Source organism: Sus scrofa, chromosome 1 (genome assembly GCF_054392235.1).
Source record: "Sus scrofa isolate SSC_HxYL_T2T_F1_AM1 chromosome 1, Sscrofa_HxYL_maternal_Yorkshire_Landrace_v2.0, whole genome shotgun sequence".
NCBI lineage: Eukaryota > Metazoa > Chordata > Mammalia > Artiodactyla > Suidae > Sus > Sus scrofa.
The window spans coordinates 283,249,378-283,269,990 of record NC_139383.1 but is presented as its reverse complement, the minus strand read 5'-3'; the positions used below and the strand labels follow the sequence as shown (position 1 = coordinate 283,269,990).

Genomic DNA, 20,613 nt, shown 5'->3' with positions numbered 1-20,613 from the left:
TAGCACAGCAGTTGTCCCAGTAAAGAAAAGCACCACTTCAGACTGGCGAGGGCCCTCCCAGCACAGGGGTCACCCTTTTATTTTTGCCTGGAAATGCCCACCGAGGAGGAGCCACGAGGCACAGCCGAGAGGGAGGCTTTAGGCCTCTCCCCTTGCTAGAGGCTGCTGTGACAATCACATCAAGGACACCAGGGCCCTGTCTCCATAGGACTCGGCACGTGGACATCCCACCAGCTGCACCATAGGCAGGTGGCACGAGGGTTCAAGGCAGCTAGGAGGGCACAGAGAGCCACGGGCTCCACCAGCCCAGCTCCCCTCCTGCCCCAAGGCAAAACCCTTAAGCAAATTAAGGAGTAGTCTCTTCCTAAGGCAGCCGGGCCTGTGGCAAGAAGGCAGGGCCCTGTTCCTGAAGACCCTCCGCCTCTGGTGGGCTCACTGGTCCCACCTAGGGAGCACCAGGGGCCTGCGCCGCCCGGGCCCCGCCTCTCACGGTGGCCCAGCCAGCCGCCAGCCTCCAGCCTCCCCGCCGGCAGCCCTCCCCGCCCGGGTCCCGTTCTGCCTTTTGTAAAAGAGTCTCTCTAGCGAGTGGACGGCAGACACAGGTATATTTAGTGGCCTCGCCTGACACTCCCGAACCGTCGACGTGGAGCTTCCGGGCCTCGCCCGACTGCCAGTTCCCCCCGCCCCCACTGGTCCCGCGCTCCCGCCGGCCCCGCTCATCTGAGGGCTAAGCTGTAGACGTGGTAGATCTCGTCCGGGAGGTTCTCCTGCCGCTCCTGGGCCAGGAGGCTGAGGCCCGCGCGGCGGATGATCCTGTGCACCACGTCGAGGTCCCGGCACACGCTGCTGTCCACGTCGTCCAGGATCACGCCCTCCTGGGCCATGTTGTCTTTGATGACGATGATGCCGTTGGGCCGCAGGCCCCGCTTGCAGCGCCGCAGGAACTCGGCCAGGTGCTGGTCAGTCAGGTGGCCTGCGGGGGGCAGAGGCCGTCACAGGGAAGGAGGCGGGCACGTCCGCGCCGCGTGTTTCTTTCGTCCACCCCTTACTGAGCACTTGCTCTGTGCTGCTGAACACGGGGCCCACTGGCCCAGAGCCCGGAGGGCTTCACCAAAGCCCATTTCAGCAGGAAACAGGCTCGGCAGTCACCTTCCCGGGGCAATCCGAGTACGCAGCTGGGTGTCGCCCTGCTCGGGGGACTTGCAGGCCCTGCTCAACACCTACACTCCATGCCACCCACCCGCCCCTCCCAGGCCTGGGTCAGGGGAGTGGACCAGAGTTCCTTCGCTGCATTAAAACTCCAAACAGGCTTTTAGGGACCATAGCGTGTTCCCTGCAGCCCTGTGCCACCCACCCTGGCGGAGAAGAGCCCCCTGGGTGTGCTGTGGAGCTACGCGGGTGCAGAGGACAAGCTGGCAAAGCAGGGCTTCCTCAGTGTGAACAGTGGGGAGGCCGCCGAGGCTGCAACCTTCCCTCTTCCCAGCGCTCCCCTTTGCATCCTCCGAAAGCAGTACGTTCCTGGTCATTTAAATTTCTTCAACAACAAACTGCCCCCGAGTGGGCTGCAGTAGGTATTGAGTTGAACCAAAACACGGAAGCAGATGAACCTTCTAGGCGGAGTCCTGGGGACAGGGGAGGACTGAGGAAGCCCCGCTGGCCCGCCTGCCGCAGAAGCCCGGCTCCCAAGGCCCAGGGAGGCCCGGCCTCTGCGCTGCAGACAAGCAGGGAGGCGGCGGAGGGGCCCGGACGCTCACCTATCACCCACTGGATCCAGATCACGTCGTAAGAGTGCGGCTCGGGGCTGAAGTCCTGGAGGCCACAGCAGAAGTAGTTCCTCACTCTCTTGCCCTCCTCGCCCAGGTAGCTCTTCGCCTTGACCAGGAAGTCCTCCGTCACATCCACCATGTCCACCACGCCAAAGAGAGGCAAGAGCAGCCGCTTGGTGATCCTCCCGATGCCGGCTCCGCAGTCCAGGGCACACGAGGTCCCCGTCTTGTTGGGGCCTTCCTAAGGCAGAGAGGGCGGGCGGTGAGGAGGGCGAGAGAGCCCGAGGGACTCTCACTGCCAAGAGGCCGTAACTCATGAGCCCTGGAACTACTGAGATGAGCTGGGCACAGGCTGGCAGCTGGCACCTATGGTGGGCGGGTGCCAGTGGGTGTGAGCACAGCACATTCTTCTCCCAGATCACACATTTCTAGAGTGAAAAGCCCACCTCCCCTTAAAGGTGTGAACATGAATAGGTGTGTTCATCTCCTCTCGGTCCTAAGACCCGTGAAAATGACAACGGAGAGAAAACAAAAAGAATCCAAGCAGGGAATGGATGGAAGACGGCCATCCGTGAACAGACGGGGAAGACGGGAAGCGGGCAGAGGAGAGACGCTGGGTGGAGCAAGGCCCAGCAGCAGCCTCGGCGCTTGCCAAGGGAGACCAGGAGGAGGTGCCAGCCTGGCACAGAGGAGGGTGGCAGGGGCGAGGGACTAGGAGTCTGTGTTGGGCAAAAGAGCCAACACCTGCAGCCCAAGTGCTTGCAAAGAGCATGAGTGCAAAGGTTTTGCAAGAAGGTGGCTCTGGTTCTGGCTCCTGTCTGCATCCCTGAGCCCAAGCCTGCAAGCTGCCCCCACCCTGCAGCTCTCAGAGGCCTGGGCAGTGGACACCGACAGGGCACCAGAGACCCTGCAGTGCGAAGGTGGCGGCCCACGCAGACCAGGCAGTGCCACCTGCGCCACACCCTCTCCTGCTGGAGAGCACACCAGACCTGCCTACCCTCAGAAACCTCTGCAGGAACTTCCGGGAGCTGTTGATGTCGATGCTGGAGATGTGGCCATACCCCCCGAGCATGCCGTCCACGGTGGGCGGGACCTCCTTCCAGTACGTCTCGGCCTTGGAATAGAATTGCTTCTCATCTTCAATCACCTCGCTCGTCATGCTGTCACCAGCCACGCCTATGCTCAGGCACCAAGCTCAGCAGGGCGCCTCCTGAATAGAAAAAGGGGTGAGGCAGCCAGGATGGAGGCCCCAGACTCCCGCCAGCTTCTGCTGGTCACACGATCCCACCGGATGCAGAGGAATGGCCAGTGTCCCCAGTCTGCCCTTCCCCCTCAGATGGCAGTGCCTCCCATCTTGCATTCCCGTCTCTTTGCAGAGCTATATATGTGCTATATATATACAGTTTTGGCCGCCCTGCAGCACATGGAGTTCCCAGGCCATATGCTGGCAACAGACCAGAGCCACAGTTGTGACGGAAGCCACAGCTGCGGCAATGCCAGATCCTTAACCCTCTGTGCCAGGCCAGGGATTGAACCTATGTCCCACTGCTTCCAAGACGCCGCCAATCCTGTGGGAACCCCAAAGCTATCTTTTTTTTTTAACCCCCAACCATCCCCACGGCATATGGAAGTTCCCAGGCCAGGGACTAAATCTGAGGTGGCGCTGCGACCTCCACCACAGCTGCAGCACAGCCAGATCTTTAACCTACTGCAGCAGAGCAGGAACTCCTTGCAAAGCTGTCTTCACGTCAGAGTGGGAGACCCAGAGACCTGGCTTCTGGTTCTTTCCTTACTCTACAGGACACCCGACTTGGCGGCTTCCAACCTCAGGGTACAGAGAACCGCACTTACAGCAAAGCCAAGCAAAGCAAGGAACCCCAGCTGCCTACTGCGGCCACTCCAGCAGATCCTGGCAGAGGCTGCACAAGTCCGTTCCACCCCCCACACCTGTGAAAAGCTCACTTCGGCATCTAGTGCCTGTTACCCGTGAGCTGGACTCTGCCAGGCTGTGAACCACAGGGTCAGTCACAAGGACACAGGGGCACGTGTGAGGGTTGTGGAGGGTACAAGGTGCTGGCAGAGCCTGGGCGTCAGGGGGACACCCCGGGAAGTAGCCCAGCAGCTGACACTAAGGCCGAGGAAGTGTTTGCTAAGCCATCAGGAAGAATGCTCCAGAAAGACAGGCACCTGCAGGAAGCTGAGGCTCCTACAGGACATACTGCTGGCTCAGACTTCACACTAACAAGCAGCAAGCTTGAACTTCTCCAGGTTAAGCAGGGAGTGGCCAGAGATGTATGCTTCTGGAAGGATGCGTGGGGAGCTGTGTGGGCTGCAGGGGAAAGATCGAGAGAAGACGCCCCAATAGGAGTGTGACAAAGCCATGTCTGGGCCCCGCCCGGCAGAGAGGGTGGTTTGGTGATGCTGTTCTGGACAGCTGGCCACTCCAGCCAGCGGGGGACGGAAGATGCTATGTGTCCGGCAGCCCCAGCATTCATCCACAGGTAGTCAGCACGCGTAGGGCTGTTCTGGCCGCCGTGAGGCCAGTCCAGAGAAAGCCCGGCCCCGGAGAGCTTAGGATCCCACTGGGAAGAAATGGAACCAATGAAAACACGAGGCAGAAACTAAAGTGCTACAGAAACTTAGGGGGTACAGGAGTCCTTTCTGAATGGGAGGCGGGGCAGCAGCCGAGAGAAGGCAACCCCCGAGCCAGGCCCTGGGGACAAGGACAGAGCAGAGGTGGCATGATATGCAGGCCATAGAGGGCTGGGTCTGTGGGTTCGTCTGTCAACAACGGGAAACCCAGCAGCTGAGCATCTGGAGGGCAGGGGCTGTGGGGCCCCACCTGCCGCGCCAGTCCAAAGCACAGGGATGGCCGCCATCGCGCTCTGCCCACACGCACTGGGCACCCCTCCCTGGCCACTGGACCCTCACAACTAACGAGTCGGGTAGCCCCCAGCCCCGGGTGGCCAAGGGAGCTGACGCGCAGTTGGCGTCCTACCCAAGGACAAAAGGCCCGTGCACCTGGCTGGCCCTGGGCCTTGTTCTCGTCAGGGTCTCAGCCTAAGTGTCACTTCCTGAAAGAGGCCTCCCTGACCGGCCTGGCTGAGGTGCTCCCCGCCAGCACCATAATCCAGTCCCTGCCGCTGCCGCCACGGTGTTTCTGTCGGAAACGACGCTGCTTATTTACTGTCCGGCCTTCCCCAGAATGGAAGCCCCAGAGGCAGGGCCCCTCTCACCACCGCGTCCCAGCACGGAGCCCACAGGAGTCCCTCGGCACAGGGACTCTGCCCCCCGGGGTTCGCCCCGCCCCCTTGCAGTGCTCCCCTGAAAGCCTGCGAAGTCCCTGGCCCCCGGGACAGTCCCCAAAACACTGAAAAACCCCTGAGAGCGAGGCGTGCTTTTGGAGCTTCAAGAGAAGTCATCAGATAGAAAAGACTTTCGCCACCACGTCTGCTGCCAGCCTCCAACCCACGACTGTCCTCGGAGCTTGTCCTGGAAGAGAAGGAACCTTCCAGAAGCAGCAGGCCCACCCCAGCCAAACAACTCAGAAACGCTGCTCACAGACGCAGATCCACTCCTGCCGCAGTCGGCCCGTTCCAGGGAACCCAGGCAGCCGCTGCGGGCATCGGCAAGGGCCCAGCCAGGCTGCGGAGGGCAGAGGGCGGGGGCCTCCTCCTCAGCCCCGGGCCTGGCTCCTGCTGGGGACCCCCGCCTTCCCCGGGGACACGGTCACACTGGCCTTCCGAGGGACAGAAGAGAGCCGACAGCACCCTCATGCCCTACCAGGGTGCTCCTTAGATCTGCAACTTTGCCACTGGTCCGACCCGCAGGAGAACCCATCCGCTCTGCTCCAGCCCCTCTTGGGTGAGCTCAGACGGCAGTGCTCACTTCCCGGCAAGGCTGCGAGGCTTTGCGACCACAGCGAGGACAGCTCCAGTCCCTGCGCCCACCCGGGAGCCCTCCGGGGTAACAGCAGGGGGCCAAGGCGCTAAGTACCGTCGCCCGCCCTGGCTCGAGGCCCCGACCTGCACCAGGGTCCCAGCACCGGAAGCTATCTGCCTGCATCCAGGGAGAGAGGGCAGCTGCTTATGACCGTGAACGCTTGCTTCAACCTAGAGGTACGGGACACACAAAAGGATGCAGAGGCCGGGAATGCTGGCAGTGACAGAGTGGCCATCACTGTAGGCTCCCTGAGAGCTGACGGAAAGGGGGCCACCAGCCTGAATGTCACCAGGCAACTTAACTGCGTTTGGGGGCTGGGTGGGGTCTGAAAGCCCCTCCTGTGACCAGGAAGGACCACACCAGAGCTCCCGCTCAGGCGTGCTCGGCCCTGTCGCCGACTGCCCACCAGGCTTGACAAACTTCTGATTTTGTATCCCCACCTCTCTCCCCAGTGGGCCGGGAGTCCCTCAGAAAGCAGTGGCGACACCCGGAGATGAATTGCTGGATTTCTCCCGCATCCCACGTAGCTTACGGGCATTCAACACAACGTTCCCTTCCAAGCGAGCAACAGACTAAACCTGGGGCCAGATACCAATGGGGCTGTACTGGGCTCGCCTGCCTGCCTCCCCCCCGAGGCAAGCGTTCTGAGGACAAGGACACGACCTCACACACCACAGTCTCACACCTGACACAAGATGAGTGTCTACTAACCGGCTGCTGAATGAATCCAAGAAAGACCCATGTACAGCTAGTCACCCCGCACTTTCCAGAAAATCCCACAGACAAAAACCTAGCCGTTTAAACCCAGTAACACTGAAGCCCCTTACTGACAATGCAACTTTTTGCTTTACCAAAATCATACTGTAAAATGATTCCCTTAAAGGTCAAGGTCCCCTGAATAATCTAATTTACAAGAATTCCGCTTACAGGAAGATTCCAGAACAAGCCAGAGGAGGCACATCTAGGCTGGGAAATGGCAAGTATAACTTTGACATTTGCTCTAACAGCTTAGATTCAGTAGTAAATGTGCCTCCTGGGGTCCAGACTTGGGTGGGCAGGCGGTCCGCAGGAGTCAGAAGGAACAGCGGGGTGTCAGTCAAACCACAGGAGGTCCTCCTTCACTCTGTCCAGGCTACAGGGAGGAGCCACGTGGCTGCAGGGATGGGGCAGGGGCCTGGGCACAGTCTGGCTTTGGGTGCATCTAGGCCAGCTTGCAGGAGAGAGACCCTCTGCTCACGGTGAACCTGCGCTCCGCAGCGAGGAGACTGCGCATCCTTCATGGCCACCTCTCCCTCCCCTCCAAGGTGTTCAGGGGACAGCCCGGCAGCCACCCAGGATGCAAGGACGAGGCTCTGTGGGCTCATCCCATCCCCTGTTTACAGTCTCCACGAAAAAGCCTGGAAGCAACAGGAGGCAGGAGCCTGCCTGGAGTTACCGCTCCCCTCCTGCACCCTCCCGGACAGGGCCCGTCCCTGGATCTGTGCGGCCAGCAGTTGGACTTAGGAGAATGGCCGGGTGGTCTATGAAAAAAGGAGGGAGGGAGAGAGGAAGGAAGACCCCCCCAAAAAAAACAGGGAGGTGGGGGTGTTTAAAAAACAAGGCTCTGGAGTTCCCATCGTGGATCAGCAGTAATGTACCCAACTAGTGTCCATGAGGATGCAGGTTCGATCCCTGGCATCACTCAGTGGGATAAGGATCTGGCATTGCCGTGAGCTGTGGTGTAGGTCACAGACGCGGCTCAGATCCCGAGTTGTTCTGGCTGTGATGTAGGCTGGCAGCTACAGCCTCCGATTTGACCCCTAACTTCCATATGCCATGGGTGCAGCCCTAAAAAGACAAAAAAAAAAAAAAAAAAAAAAGGTTCTGATGGAATCGAACAAACCAGGTCTGAATCTTGGCTCTGCTTCTCATCAGCTGTGTAAACTGAGATAAGACAACACCTCTTAAGTGTCTTTGGGAGGGGGCTGCACTGGTGGCTTACAAAAGTTCCCAGGCCAGGGATGGAAAACTGCACCACAGCAGCAATGACACCAGATCCTTAACCCACTGAGCCGCCAGGGAACTCCAGTGTCTCTATTTATAAAATGGGAATAGCATTACAGACTTTATAGGAAGGCTGTGATGATTAAATGCAGATAAAAAAGCATAAAGGGATCCACGCACAGCTCGGCACATGTTAATCTCAAACTTAAAACTGTCAATTGAGATTCTCATCAATTCTCTTTGCCATGTGTGAAGATCTAAGGAGAAAATACTCCGAAAGGCCCTCTAAACCTTAGAGAGTTGGCCAAACCTCCAGGATTGTTACTGTTACACAGGGTGGTGAATCCAGTGGACTTGGCAGCTCAGCCAATCCACCTAAGCACAGAAACACTGCAGGTTTGGGAGACGCTATCTTTGTGACTCTGTGGCTTCTGGTCTCCACCAAAGCCAGCTACACATACCTCCAACCCTGCCGCCTCCCCTAGTTGACAGAGAAAAAACCCATTCCACTAATGGGGTGGGGCACACACACAGGAAACCAGACCAAGGAGACTTCTAACCCCGGTCAAGGCCCTGGTCCCCTCAGGGTCTCATTCCATCTCACTGTGCAGATTCTATACAACCAGACGCGAGCAGTACTGCCCAGCCCCACCCGCAGGACCTCGGACACTAGCTGTTTCTACCCCTTATTGTGCAGACGGAGAGTCCACACAGTCGACGGGCAGCCAAGCCTGGGCCTTCTGATATGGCAGCCTCTCTGTCCAGGGGCTGACCTTGGCTTCAAGGGCTCTTGGCGGCCGGCTGTCTTTCGAGCGGCGCCTATGCTGAGCCGTGACTGGGGTCGAGTCCAAAGTGAACTATGATAGCAACTCCCATGTGACGGGCACTAAGCTGTGCTCGGCTCGGAGCTGAGCAGTTTACTGAATCCTCGCGCCCACCCTCCCAGCGGGTGCTCGCCTTACCCCTCGGTTTCAGGAAAGTGCCCTCCTTACCCCCCGTTTCTCACAGGGGAAAGTGAGGCTCAGGGAGGGAAAGGGGCTTGGTGCGGCGGGGGCCGGCGTGGGGGAGTGTCCTGCCCAGGCTTCGGGGGGCCTCGGCCTTCCTCACTGCACACCCGGAGCCCAGGAACCGCCTAGGAGCGCGCACGTGGGGCCCAGCCGGCTGGCGCCTGGGTCACGTGGCGAGCCGGGGACTCAGGGCGCCGAGGCAGTTGGGTGCGGGAGCCTCCCCTCTGCCGGCGGCCGCCGCTCCCGCTCCCCCTCGCGCTACTCACCCCGGGCGGGGGCTCCCGGGACCCGGGAGAAGAGGACGAGAAACAGGAAGGGAAGGAGGCGGCGGCAGGGGTGAGCACCCCAGAAGCCCACAGCCGGCTCCGTCAGACCCAGGTCAGAAGCGACACCTCGCGGCGCACACCGCCTTTGTCCGCTTACGTCACTTCCGGGTGTCGGGGGCGGGGCCTCCGAGAGGCCCGCCCCGCGATTGGCTTGCCCCGCCCCGTGGGATCCTGCCCTCACTTGAGATTTGCCTCCTTAAAGAGCCGCAGCACCCACTCTGTTCCCGCTTCCATCTTGCGCACCAGCTCATTTGGTAGCAAGGCTGGACTTTTTTTTTTTTGGTCTTTTCTTTTTGGGTCTTTTTAGGGCCGCACGTGCGGCATATGGAGGTTCCCAGGCTAGGGGTCTACTTGGAGCTCTAGCCTCCGGCCTATGCCACAGCCACGGCAAAGCGGGATCCAAGCCGCGTCTGCAGCCTTCACCATAGCTCACCGCAACGCCGGATCCTTAACCCACTGAGCAAGGCCAGGGACCGAACCCGCAACCTCATGGCTCCTAGTCGGATTTGTTAACCACTGAGCCATGACGGGAACAACATGACTGGACTTTTAAAAAACCGAACGTTCTATGGGTTTTCCACTGGGTAAAAAGAGGGAGAAAAAGCCTCATTCAAGCCTTAATCCCCTTCTGCCAGATAGATGGAATAATTACTCACCTTCCAGGACTCTGAGGGTTAAATCTGTGGGATACCCTGTGTCAAGGGCTCACCTCTGTGCTTGGCGTGAAGTCTCAATAAATAGAAACTGATCCATAATTTTCATCATAATATTCATCTATGTCATAATATTCACAATATTCACCATAGTCTTTTTTTCCTAAACTGACATTTTATCTTCGATTTACAGTGCCTTCCTCTGGGTGTTGCACATAGGAGGTGCTGAAAGTATGCTTGCTCTAATGAAGTGAAAGGGATGATGGGGGTGCGGTACACTGAAAAGCCTCAACCTGGTTTTGAGTCCCCCACATCTGTCCGTGTTATTTGGCATCCTCTCTAGGGAACTCTGGATTTGACTTGGTTGCCTTGGCCTGGGCCGGCTCCCAAGCTTCATTTTCCATGTCTCTACGGCAAGTGGATAAATCTTAGATAATCTCAGTTGCTGGAGGTGTCTATAATCTTTTGGGGGCAGCTCTGAGCCCAGCTCTTTTAGGGGTGCCTTAAAACCCGCCCCTACCTTTTTCTCCTATTGATGGAAAACTTCCTTCCCTACACCTGGACTCCAAGGCCTTTCCGGGTCTGGCCAGCCTGCTGACCTCAAAAAGCTTCTCGCAGAGTTCTCATCGTGGCTCAGGGGTTAATGAATCTGACTAGTATCCATGAGGATGCAGGTTCAATCCCTGGCCTCGCTCAGTGGGTTAAGGATCAGGCATTGCCATGAGCTGGGTGTAGGTCACAGACGTGACTCGGATCCTGTGTTGCTGTGGCTGTGGTGTAGGCCAGCAGCTACAGCTCCGATTCGACCCCGAGCCTGGGAACCTCTGTATGCTGCAGGTGTGGCCCTAAAAAGAAAAGGAAAAAAGGAAGGAAGGAGGGAGGGAGGGAGGGAGGGAGGGAAGGAAGGAAGGAAGGAAGGAAGGAAGGAAGGAAGGAAGGAAGAAAGAAAGAAAGAAAGAAAGAAAGAAAGAAAGAAAGAAAGAAAGAAAGAAAGAAAGAAAGGGAAATATCTCACCTTCCTCACTCAATATTCTAACGTCCCCAAGGAGGCAGGCTCTTCCATCCCTGGATGAGGAAATGTTTACAGAAAACAAAATACATTGTCTGTGATGTTTCCTTCCAGGCAGACATCTTGTCATTTGAATTCCAAAGCCTTTTTTTTTTTTTTTCATTTTCAAATTGCAAAATCATACCAGGCCAGTGAAATGACTTGTCCAAACCACCCTTGTCCCCCTACTCCAGTTTCACCATACCAGGTTCATCCCTGGCCCCTCCCAGCCAAGAGTCACAGGTGGGGCCCAGCAGTCCATCTTACCCTGGAGCCTGAGAAAGGAGAGGCTTACGCAGCATCACATAGCAAGTAGAAGCAGAGTGCAGTGTTTCTGTTGGGTGTTTTTTGTTTGTTTGTTTGTTTGTTTTTTGCCTTTTAGGGCCACTCCCATGGCATATGGAGGTTCCCAGGCTAGGAGTCAAATCAGAGCCACATATACAACCTATACCACAGCTCACTGCAATGCCAGATCCTTAACCCATGGAGCGAGGCCTAGGATTGAACCCACATCCTCATGGACAATGTGCTAAGTTCTCAACCCCCTGAGTCGCAATGGGAACTCCTCAAAACTGGTTCTTTTAGTTTCCGGAGGCCCACTGCATTCTTACTCCCCAAACTTCCAGTGGACGTTTCATTTCCAGAGCCACCCCACCCAAACATGACCCATCTGAGCCTCCTGGATCCAGAGGGGATAGTGGAACCCTGGGCTCTTCATCCTTGGCTTGGGCCTGGCTGCCTCGGCCAGGAGTCTCACAGCCCCTTATGACAGCAGCCTTAGCATCCTGAGCACAGCAGCCCCGCCCTCTGCCCCCGGCCTCAGTGGCCATTTGGCCTTGGGGCGGATCACAGTGACCCTGAAGAGGCCATGGAGGCAGCCGGGAGGGGCCAACAGAAGAACCAGGCCAGGAAGATGGGCTCTCCCAAGGACCAGCCCACCTGTTAGGGGGCTCTAAATTCAGGGGACCGTCCCTGGCCCCTCCCCAAAGCCCCACTAGGGTGAGTAGCTCAGAGCTGACCCTCTGGGGATGGGGTGTAGTGGGGGGAAGCAGGTTCTGAGACCCCAGTGTCAGGGTCTGGGGCTCTGTCTCCCAAAAGAGGAGCTTGTCCAAAAGATGTGTCTTGGTTCCACCCCAGACCTGGTGAGTCAGAAGCTGGGGCATCTGTATTTTCAACAAGCTCCCATCCAAGGCGCTCTGGGGCTCCAGCGGGACTGGGCAGCTGCAGGGCAGGTCACCCTTTCAAGCTGGTTCCAGGTTTCCCAGTTCCCAAGGGAGCGCTAATAACAGTAACAGCAGGTTGAACTTTGCAAGTGCTAAGCTCTCTCTACCACGTGGTGCTGTTTCAGGCACAAAGAATCAGGCTCTGGTTACCTATCCCCATTCCGCAGATGAGAGCACTGAGAGAAGCTTAATTAATTGGCTTGCCCGAGGGTACAGCTGATAAGTAGAGAAACGCAGACAAATAACAGTAACAATTTTTAAATAATAATAACGATGATGATGACGGTAGCTAGTCTTTGCTGAGCAGTACAACGTGCCTGGCGCTGTTCTAAGCCATTTACACGTGCTCGCTCATTTCAACGTCACAGCAACTCAAAAAGGTGGGTCCTCTCACCGTCACCGTTTTTTCACGTGAGGAAACAGAGGATCGGGGTGCTGTAGCCTGAAGCCTCTTATTGTCTGGCGAGCCAGCGGTGGTCCCCCCCAAGCCACACTGCCCCGCCCTGGGCGCTATGGCCTGCGGGCTGGTCTATGCCCTCCTCTCCACTTCACACGGCACCTCTCGTCCCCACTGGCGTGAGGATGCCCTGAGTTGAGCGCAGGGCCAGACATGCCCCGGCGGCACCCCAGTTCCTGGGCCCAGCAGGTGGCGCCCGAGGGGCTCCCCGGCGGCGGCGATCGCACAGGGAGAGACCCGCTGCTGCCCGCGCTGCTTCTGCCTGAGCTCCGAGCAGCCTCTCGCGCGGGGGCTTCGGGGAGCACGAGGGCTTCGGAGGGCGGCGCCGAGTGGTGGCAGGACCTGGGGTGTGATTCCTCGCACTCAGATCCCGCTGTGGGCGCCAGGCGCCGCCGGCTACACCTGCCTGTCCTGCCCACCGTGGCCCAGCGGGCGGCGCGCGCCCGGACGGGGCTGAGGTCGCTGCTGCTGCCGCCCCTGCTCTTGGCCGGCGAGCCCCGGGAACCCGCGACCCGGCGCTCTGCGCCTGGACCGTGGGAGGACCCCCTCGGGGGCTCGGCCAGTGAGACCCCCGACTCCTTGGGCTCCCGGCTAAGGGGCGGGTTCCGGCAGTTCCTGCACCAGCTCCGGGCGGAGTGTGCCTGTGCTGAGCAGCCGCAGCCACTGAGTGAGGCCCCTACGGGCCCCCAGGGGGCGGGGCGAGGGCGGGGCCGAGTCACTTCCGGCGGGGGTGGTCCCAGCACCTGGACTAGAAGGGTGCTAGCGTGAGTAAAGTGTGCCTGGCAGAGTCCTGGCAACCACTCCTCAAGGGCGAAGCTGCCGTTGCCCCTAGTGTACAGATGGGTAAACTGAGGCCCAAGGTCATACAACCAGGAAGAGCCTAGTAAGGACTGTCCCCAAGCGAAGGCTCATAACGATTTCCACCTCCTCCTGGCTCCCAGCATCCTCAGCATCGCAACATCAAAGGGGTGTGTCAGAGCATTCCGGAAGGTCTCAGGGTCCCAGCTACTCCTTCCTCCCAGACCTGCGGTAAGTCAGTGATCTGCTGGCGGGCACGGGCTGTTCCCGATGCTCCGACAGTGGGGGGGACCCTGACCACTCATGCCAGGTGTGGCCTATTTGTCTTCAAGGGGCCAGCCCTCATACTTCAAGAATAGTCTTAAGAAGATTTTGCTCCATCAGATACCTGCCCTGGGGCCCTTCAGCAGAGGTCATTCACAATTCGCCTCTGTCAAGAAGGCCAACCAGTGAGTTATGGGAGAGGGGGGGAGAAGGGAGCGGCGGGGGTGGGGGTGGGCTGCGTGGGGGGAGGGGAAGCATTCCTTCCCTTCTTTTCTTTCCTCTGTCTCTCACCCATGAGTTTACCCAGCTGTCCACCTATTCAACCACCTGTGTCCATCCATGAAACAGATCTTCTCCCAACCTGTTCAAGGGTTATCCATCGACACCTATGAATCCATCCACCCATGAATTAGGTCTCCTCCCAACACAGTCACAATTCATCTATGAGTCCATTTGCATATTCATTCTCCCATTCCCCCATCCACCTTTGCATACCTTTTCTTTGTGAACCAGGTCTTTGGCACCTATTCAGGAATCTCTCCATCCCTCCATCTACCCATGAATCAGGTCTCTTGTCCGTCCATCCATCCATCCATCCATCCATCCATCCATCCATCCATCCAGCTGTCCACAAACTCCCACAATTCTGTCCCTCTATTCATGAATCCAATGATCAACCCATCCACTTGTAAATCCATCTAGTCGTGAAGCCATCTGTAAGTCTACGCTCCCTCTACCTAATCATTCACCCGCTACAGGCACATATCTATCCATCCTAAGATCCAGTCCATCTATTAAGGCCTTTTCATTAATTCTCCCATCAATCCATCCACCCTCTACCACGCTTCCATCCTTTTCCCCATCCCAACATTCACTCATCCATTTCTTCCTCTTTCGTTAGCTTTTGTTATATGTCAAATATTGGGAGAAATAAAATAAAGAATGAAGGTAGAAAGGGCCTGGGCATTAGGGCTCCCCCTGGGCCCAGATGCTGAAGCTCTAACGGAGCAGGGAAAGAACCCAGAAAAAATTCCTCCAGCCGAAACAGGCTTGAACATGGGGGCAGGGCGAGTAGGTACGCGCCCACGGGTTTAAGGACCAGGGAGAGTAACTCGTGACAGACCGGCCATTCCTCCTTATCCTGGACCCATCGCAGACAGTACTAGTTGCTCCCAGCACTTTTCCCTCTTTGAGCCTCAGAACCCTTCCTGACACAGTTCTCCAGCCAGACCCCACTGACGGATCAGAGTCAGTGATTTGCCCACCCAGGAACTTTAAGGCTCTCAGACCAAATAAGCATACTATTCCTCACGAGCTGTAATAATGAACGCATGGAACTCATTATCTCAAATGGAAGCCACGGCAGTGATGGACACTTTCAGTGCTTTACGTTTAGGAGCTAATTCCTGAGCACCTTACAGTGTGTGGGATTCCAGGGTGGGCCCTGCTGGGGACCCCAGGCTGCATTAGACTAGGCTCCAGCAGCCTTAGAGAGGAGAAGCTGAGATTTCAGGCCAGGGGGCAGAGCTGGAGCGAGCCTTTGTCTGGTCCCGAGGCCAGTGCCACTCAGGCCTGTGCTGAGCAGACACCTGTTGGGTACCCAGGTCTCAGGGCCTGTAGCCGACCCCATCTTGGCCATCTCCTGGCTGCCTGGCTCTTTAGTGGGCTTATGAAAAGGGACCCTTCTGTGTCCACGTGGCTATAAAGATGTGGTCGGATAAATGGAGGCAGACATATCGGTATGCATGAACTTAAGATTGAACTTGGCATTTCCTCTTTTTTTTGGCTTTTTAGGGCCCCACCTTCGGCATATGACAGTTCCCAAGCTAGGGGTCTAATCAGAGCTACAGCTGTCTGCCTACACCACAGTCACAGCCACGCGGGATCCGAGCCGCATCTGTGACCTACACCCCAGCTCAGGGCAATGCCAGGTCCTTAACCCACTGAGCGAGGCCAGGAATCGAACCTGCATCCTCATGGGCACTGTGCCAGGTTCTTAACCCACTGAGCCATAATGGAAACTCCTGAATGTGGCATTTCTGAATAACAGAGCAGCCATGGATGGATCAAGCTGGCCCTCTTGCAGCCTTGCCTTGGTGGCTGAAATTTGTAACATAGCAATGAGTGTAACAATAACAGATGCCCTTTATTGAGCACAGGCCCCTTGACAGGCCCTGTACCCAGTGCCTCACATGAGTCGTTTAATACTCACCAAACTCTCATAAGGGTCCTATTATCACGCCTCCAGTACACAGGACATAATTTAAAAGGGAAAACCCTAAAACGGAGACTTGAGGGTGCTTCCTTCCCAGCTGGGAAGGGGGATAACTGAAGTTGATGATGATAAGAACAGTTTCAGAGTTCCCATCAGGGAATGAATCCGACTAGGAACCATGAGGTTGCGGGTTCGATTCCTGGCCTCACTCAGTGGGCTAAGGATCCAGCATTGCCGTGAGCTGTACTATAGGTTGCAGACGTGGCAGAGATGCTGCATTGCTGGGGCTGTAGTGTAGGCTGGCAGCTGTAGCTCTGATTGGATCCCTAGCCTGGGAACCTCCATATGCCATGGATGCAGCCCTAAAAAACAAAACAAAACAAAAAAAATTTGGTGCAAAGTTCTTGGGCTGCAGCAGGTTAAGGATCTGGCGCTGTCATTGCGGTGGCTCAGGTTTGATCCCTGCCCCAGGAATTTCCACATGTCGCAGGTGCAGCTCCCAAAACCAAACCAAAAATCTGTGCCTCAGTTTTCTCATCTGTAAAATGGGAATGAGAATCATGTTTCATAGGGTTTGTGTGGGTTGGGTGGGCTGGCGTGTTGCCCGATGGGCAGGAAGAGCTCAGCAAAGGCCAGCTGTGGTTGTCAGGATCCCACAGCCAGCTCTGATTTGGGGGATGTGTGCTGTTGGGGGGTGGCCTGGGGAGCCTGGGGGCTCAGGCTCTGGCCCTTCCCTGCCCCTCTCACCTGTCTCAGCAGGCCCCACGCTACACAGGCCCCCAAGCTCAAGGCCGTGCTCACCCACAACTCCTCGGGGGAAGGTTCTGGGCACCGCAGGCGGTGCTGCCCTTTCCGAGTGCGGTTCGCGGACGAGACGCTCCGGGACACAGCGCTTCGCTACTGGGAGCGCAGCTGTGCAGGTGAGCAGACAAGCGTGAGGACCGAGAATGTTCCAAAGCAGAGGCTGTGGACCTGGGTCCTGGGAGTTGGGGGCCGGCCTGCAAAGGCCAAGAGGCCCTGACCCTGTAGAGCAGGCTCTGGAACTGGCCTCCAGGCTGCGAGGGGTGACCTTCAAGGCCCGAGTAGAGGGTCTGAGGTCCAGCAGCAGAGGTGTCCCCAGGCAGATGGTGCCCGAAAGCAGCTGCAGTTGTGGCCCAGGCAACAGTGGCTGCCCAGGCCTGGCTACCATGGAAGGGTCTCTGGCTGCCGAGGGGTCCCACACACCACAGCTGCCCACCCTGGAACCAGCACCCACAGCAACCCACGTCTGGCCCCACCCATGGAGGCAGGTCTCAGGGGCCTGGCTGAGGAGCTGTCCCGAAAGTTCCAGAAGACCACACCTCTAGGGAAGGCCAGCACCGCCTGGTCCGGCAAAGAAGCTGGGAACCAACCACTAGACCCAGGTTCCCAGGGCGGAACTTTGCTCTCGGTTCTTCGGGGTCAGATGTGCGAGGGTCCGTTTTGGCCCAGTTTCCAGTGTTTTCTGAAGTGGGTGGCAGGTGGCAGTGAGGAAGAGTACGGGTCCTTGCTCTGGTGTGACCTTTACCAAGGCCCCCTTTCGCCATCTGCCTGGGCCCTTCTCTTCTCAGGGTCCAGCCGTCCAGTGGCCTCATCTATTTATTAAGCACCAACTGTGTGCACTCTCAGGGAATGGCTGCCCCAAAGCCGCGCTGGGGGAAAGCCCTCAAAATCCAGGACCTTGGCCCATTCAGGAGGAGCCCAATCCTGCCTCCTTAGGGCCACAGGAATTGGAGGTGGGAGCGCAACTTGGCCCGACGTGACTTCCGCTTGTGCCATAGGAAGAAGCCAAGGGCTGGAGAGCAGACGACACAGCAGCCAAGAAGGAAAACCCAAGTACCCCTGGGTCTCCCTGGGAATCGAAGGAAAGGGGGTGCCCTCAGAAAACAGCTTCTTGGAGTTTCCGTTACGGCGTAGTGGAAACGAATCCGACTAGGAACCATGAGGTTGCGGGTTCGATCCCTGGCCTCGCTCAGTGGGTTTAGGATCCGGCGTTGTGTGCTCTGGTGTAGGTCACAGACGCGGCTCGGATCCCGTGTTGCTGTGGCTCTGGCGTAGGCCGGCAGCTGCAGCTCCGATTGGACCCATAGCCTGGGAACCTCCATATGCTGCGGGTGCAGCCCTAAAAAAAAAAAAGAAAAGAAAAAAACTTCTTGGAAACAGCAGTTGGCCCTGGCATGGGAGACACTTCCTGGTCATCCACTGGACACAGGGGCTGCGGTCATGCCCCACCCCACCCCACCCTGGGCATCGGAGTGGGGCTCGGCCAGCTGCTTCCCAGCCCTTTCCACGCTGGGGGATTCGGGGTTCCTGACCAGCTGGAGGGGCAGCTGTTGGACAGCAAAGACTCCCCAGCCCTGGAGGATTCTCAGCATCATCTCAGATTTCCACGGTGGGGTGACTGGTCTTCCCACCGTGGGAAAGGGGGCCCATTTTGAGTGGAGCAGGAGTGGTTGTGAGGGCACAGCTTGGATAATAAAGACCAAAACAAGAGTTCCCATTGTGGCTCAGCAGGTTAAGCACCCAAATAGTATCCATGAGGATGCGGGTTCGATCCCTGGCCTCGCTCAGTGGGTTAAGGATCTGGTGCTGCCATGAGCTGTGGTGTATGTCACAGATGCAGCCCGGATCCTGCATTGCTGTGGCTGTGGTGTAGGCCGGCAGCTGCAGCTCGGATTGGACCCCTAGCCCAGGAATTTCCATATGCCGCAGGTGCTGCCCTAAAAAGAAAAAAAAATTTTTTTAATAAAAAATAATACCAAAAAAAAAAAAAAATGGAGTTCCCGTCGTGGCACAGATCCAACTAGGAACCATGAGGTTGCGGTTCAATCCCTGGCGTTGCTCAATGGGTTAGGGATCCGGCATTGCCATGAGCTGTGGGGTAGGTTGCAGACGTGGCTCAGATCCCGCGTTGCTGTGGCTGTGGTGTAGGCTGGTGGCTACAGCTCCTATTGGACCCCTAGCCTGGGAACCTCCATATGCCGCGGGAAGCGGCCCTAGAAAAGGCAAAAAGACAAAATAAATAAATAAATAAAAATTAAAAATAAAAGAAATAAAGGCAAAAACAGTCAAGCAAAATAGTTTTAAAACCCAAGCCTTCTTTCTCTGGAGGCAGCCAGAAGGCGCTGGGGAGCCTTGGGTTGCCATGGAGACCAGGCTCTGCCCGGTCTTGCCAGCCAGAGGGAGGAGGGAGCGGGGAGCGGGTGGTACAGGCGCCCCCGCCTGGGTTGAAGTCTGACCTGTGCCCTCTCTCTTTCAGTCCGGCAGGGCATCACCGGGAACAGGCCAGCCGGCCGGTCAGCAGCATCGGAGCGGGTGTTTGGCAGTGTCGGGCGATGGCTGGAGAGTTTGCCCAAAGCCCTGTACGCCAAGGCCAAGGGGAGAGCATGGCCAGCTCATTCGGCTGGGACTTGCCTGGCCTGTGAAGCTTGCGGGGAGGGGTCGGGATTGACATGTCTGCTCACCCTGTGAGCCTCCCTGTCCCCCAGTATTTGCGCCCTCTAGGGCCCCGCTGGCCAGGGTGGACCTGGGACCCAGGGTCCTCGAAGCTCATGGGCTCCTGTCCCCCTCAGGTCCACCCTGGAGCCAAAGGACCACCTCTCTGAGGACACCTGCACGAACAGCCACCTGCCCTTCATCCCCAGGGCCACTGCCCAGAGACAGCGGGGAGACCTCAAAACCTTCCTGGAGCAGATGGAGGAATCACCCTTTTCCTGGACCCAGAAGCTGGTGAGCAACTGCTGGCAGCCAGCCACCTGGAGCCCCTGCCTGGGCTGGGGGTGCTCAGTGGGGTGGCTGGGGCTCTGAGTGTGTGGTCGGCTAAGGGGTAGGCCCTCGGGCTGGGCTGCCTGGGTTCAGATCCCAGCTCCTCATTGCCAGTGGTGGGGGTCTCTTTGCCCGTCAGTTTTTACATCTGTAAAATGGGGCTGATTGAGGCCCTTACCCCCTGGAGCTGCAGTGTAGAACCCCCCCTGGGCCCAGGGAACCCCAGATCCTGACCAGAGGCCCCCCCAAACCCCCAGCTGGTCCTCCTTCTGGCTCTAGGAGTCCTTCCTGCCCAGCTTGGTCTTGCACACGGTCCTGAAACGAGGCCGCCCGAAGGGGTACCAGCTCCTCCTGCCTTCGGCATCGTACCGCACTCGGAGGTGAATGGCCGCTGTGCCAAAGCCCAGGCATGGCCATGGGCGGGGGTGAGGAGAGGCCTTCCCTGACCCACAAATAAACGCACATCCCAGGTGGCTGGGACCTGCTGCCAGGTCTCCCCCTACAAGCCTGTCCAGGTGCTTGGTTTCTGATCTTCAGGGGTCCTGGACCCCAGGGGGAGGGAAGGGGCAGAGTCACAGCTGAGATGAAGCTGAGGGGTGGAGGCAAGGCGTCTTCAAGGGTCAGGCTTGTTCCAGTGAGCCCCTCTTCTGGGAGGTGGGAGACCCTGCCACCCACTTCATACCTGGGACCAAGCCTCTGTCACCCTGGATCAGCCCGAACCTGAAGCAGGCACCGACCTGGGCTGACTCCTCCACCCCAGCCACCATCTTTGACTAGAACCAAAGGCTGCTTGCTGACTACCCCGTGGGGTGAGGGCGTCCAGATTTTGACCCAAGGGACAAACATTTGTCTCACGTTCCCCAGGCCAGGTTCTCACCATCTGGTCTGGAGGGCAAGCATCTGGGTAGGCAAGTGCCAGATGTTTCTCTTCTAGGTGGGGCAGAGGATGGGGGGAGTGCTGTGAGGCGGGCAATGTCTAAGAGTCCTATCAGGAGGTGACCAAAGACAAGGAACTGCCTGGGGTTTATCTGACCGCTGCACGGACCCAGCAGTGCTGCCCCCATTCGCCTGTCTGCCGGGTTTGAACCTGCCACGCACCCGCATTCCAACTGCTGGGCAAAGCTTGAGCCACCACCCCCCCCCCCCTT

At 57.8% G+C, this 20,613-nt stretch overlaps 2 protein-coding genes across 14 annotated transcripts; one reads left to right on the top strand and one right to left on the bottom strand.

The window, feature by feature from the left end:
• Positions 1 to 40: 40 nt before the first annotated feature.
• On the bottom strand, positions 41 to 9,129 carry NTMT1 (N-terminal Xaa-Pro-Lys N-methyltransferase 1). Of its 8 annotated transcripts, none has more exons than XM_085020315.1 (4): positions 8,965 to 9,129; positions 2,828 to 2,976; positions 1,755 to 2,007; positions 41 to 973 (listed from the first exon to the last, which is right to left on the bottom strand). In XM_085020315.1, exons 3-4 carry the CDS (start codon positions 1,903 to 1,905, stop codon positions 717 to 719), a joined length of 408 nt encoding a protein of 135 aa, XP_084876441.1. In that variant the 5' UTR covers positions 1,906 to 2,007; positions 2,828 to 2,976; positions 8,965 to 9,129; the 3' UTR covers positions 41 to 716.
• A 3,211-nt stretch (positions 9,130 to 12,340) lies between these two features.
• Positions 12,341 to 19,970, top strand: C1H9orf50 (chromosome 1 C9orf50 homolog). 6 transcript variants are annotated; one of them, XM_084998416.1, is made up of 7 exons: positions 12,341 to 13,072; positions 13,347 to 13,434; positions 13,536 to 13,652; positions 16,439 to 16,602; positions 18,960 to 19,062; positions 19,273 to 19,429; positions 19,723 to 19,970. In XM_084998416.1, exons 1-7 carry the CDS (start codon positions 12,559 to 12,561, stop codon positions 19,909 to 19,911), a joined length of 1,332 nt encoding a protein of 443 aa, XP_084854542.1. In that variant the 5' UTR covers positions 12,341 to 12,558; the 3' UTR covers positions 19,912 to 19,970. The 6 variants fall into 6 exon arrangements, with proteins under 6 accessions (XP_084854542.1, XP_084854558.1, XP_084854548.1 ...); XM_084998432.1 differs by having other exon boundaries at positions 12,350 to 13,072; positions 16,442 to 16,602; positions 19,745 to 19,970; XM_084998422.1 differs by having other exon boundaries at positions 12,350 to 13,072; positions 16,442 to 16,602.
• The last annotated feature ends 643 nt before the right edge of the window (positions 19,971 to 20,613 follow it).

Bases quoted from the DNA above. Each gene is read 5' to 3' on its own strand.
- NTMT1 (XM_085020139.1), bottom strand. From the start codon at position 2,925: ATGACGAGCGAGGTGATTGAAGATGAGAAGCAATTCTATTCCAAGGCC. The intron at 2,008-2,763 runs GTAGGCAGGTCT...TCTCTGCCTTAG, and splicing joins TCCTGCAGAGGTTTCTGAGG to GAAGGCCCCAACAAGACGGG. The intron at 974-1,754 runs GTGAGCGTCCGG...TGCCCCCCGCAG, and splicing joins CTGGATCCAGTGGGTGATAG to GCCACCTGACTGACCAGCAC.
- C1H9orf50 (XM_084998416.1), top strand. From the start codon at position 12,559: ATGCCCCGGCGGCACCCCAGTTCCTGGGCCCAGCAGGTGGCGCCCGAG. The intron at 13,435-13,535 runs GTAAGTCAGTGA...TTTGTCTTCAAG, and splicing joins TCCTTCCTCCCAGACCTGCG to GGGCCAGCCCTCATACTTCA. The intron at 13,653-16,438 runs GTGAGTTATGGG...CACCTGTCTCAG, and splicing joins TCTGTCAAGAAGGCCAACCA to CAGGCCCCACGCTACACAGG.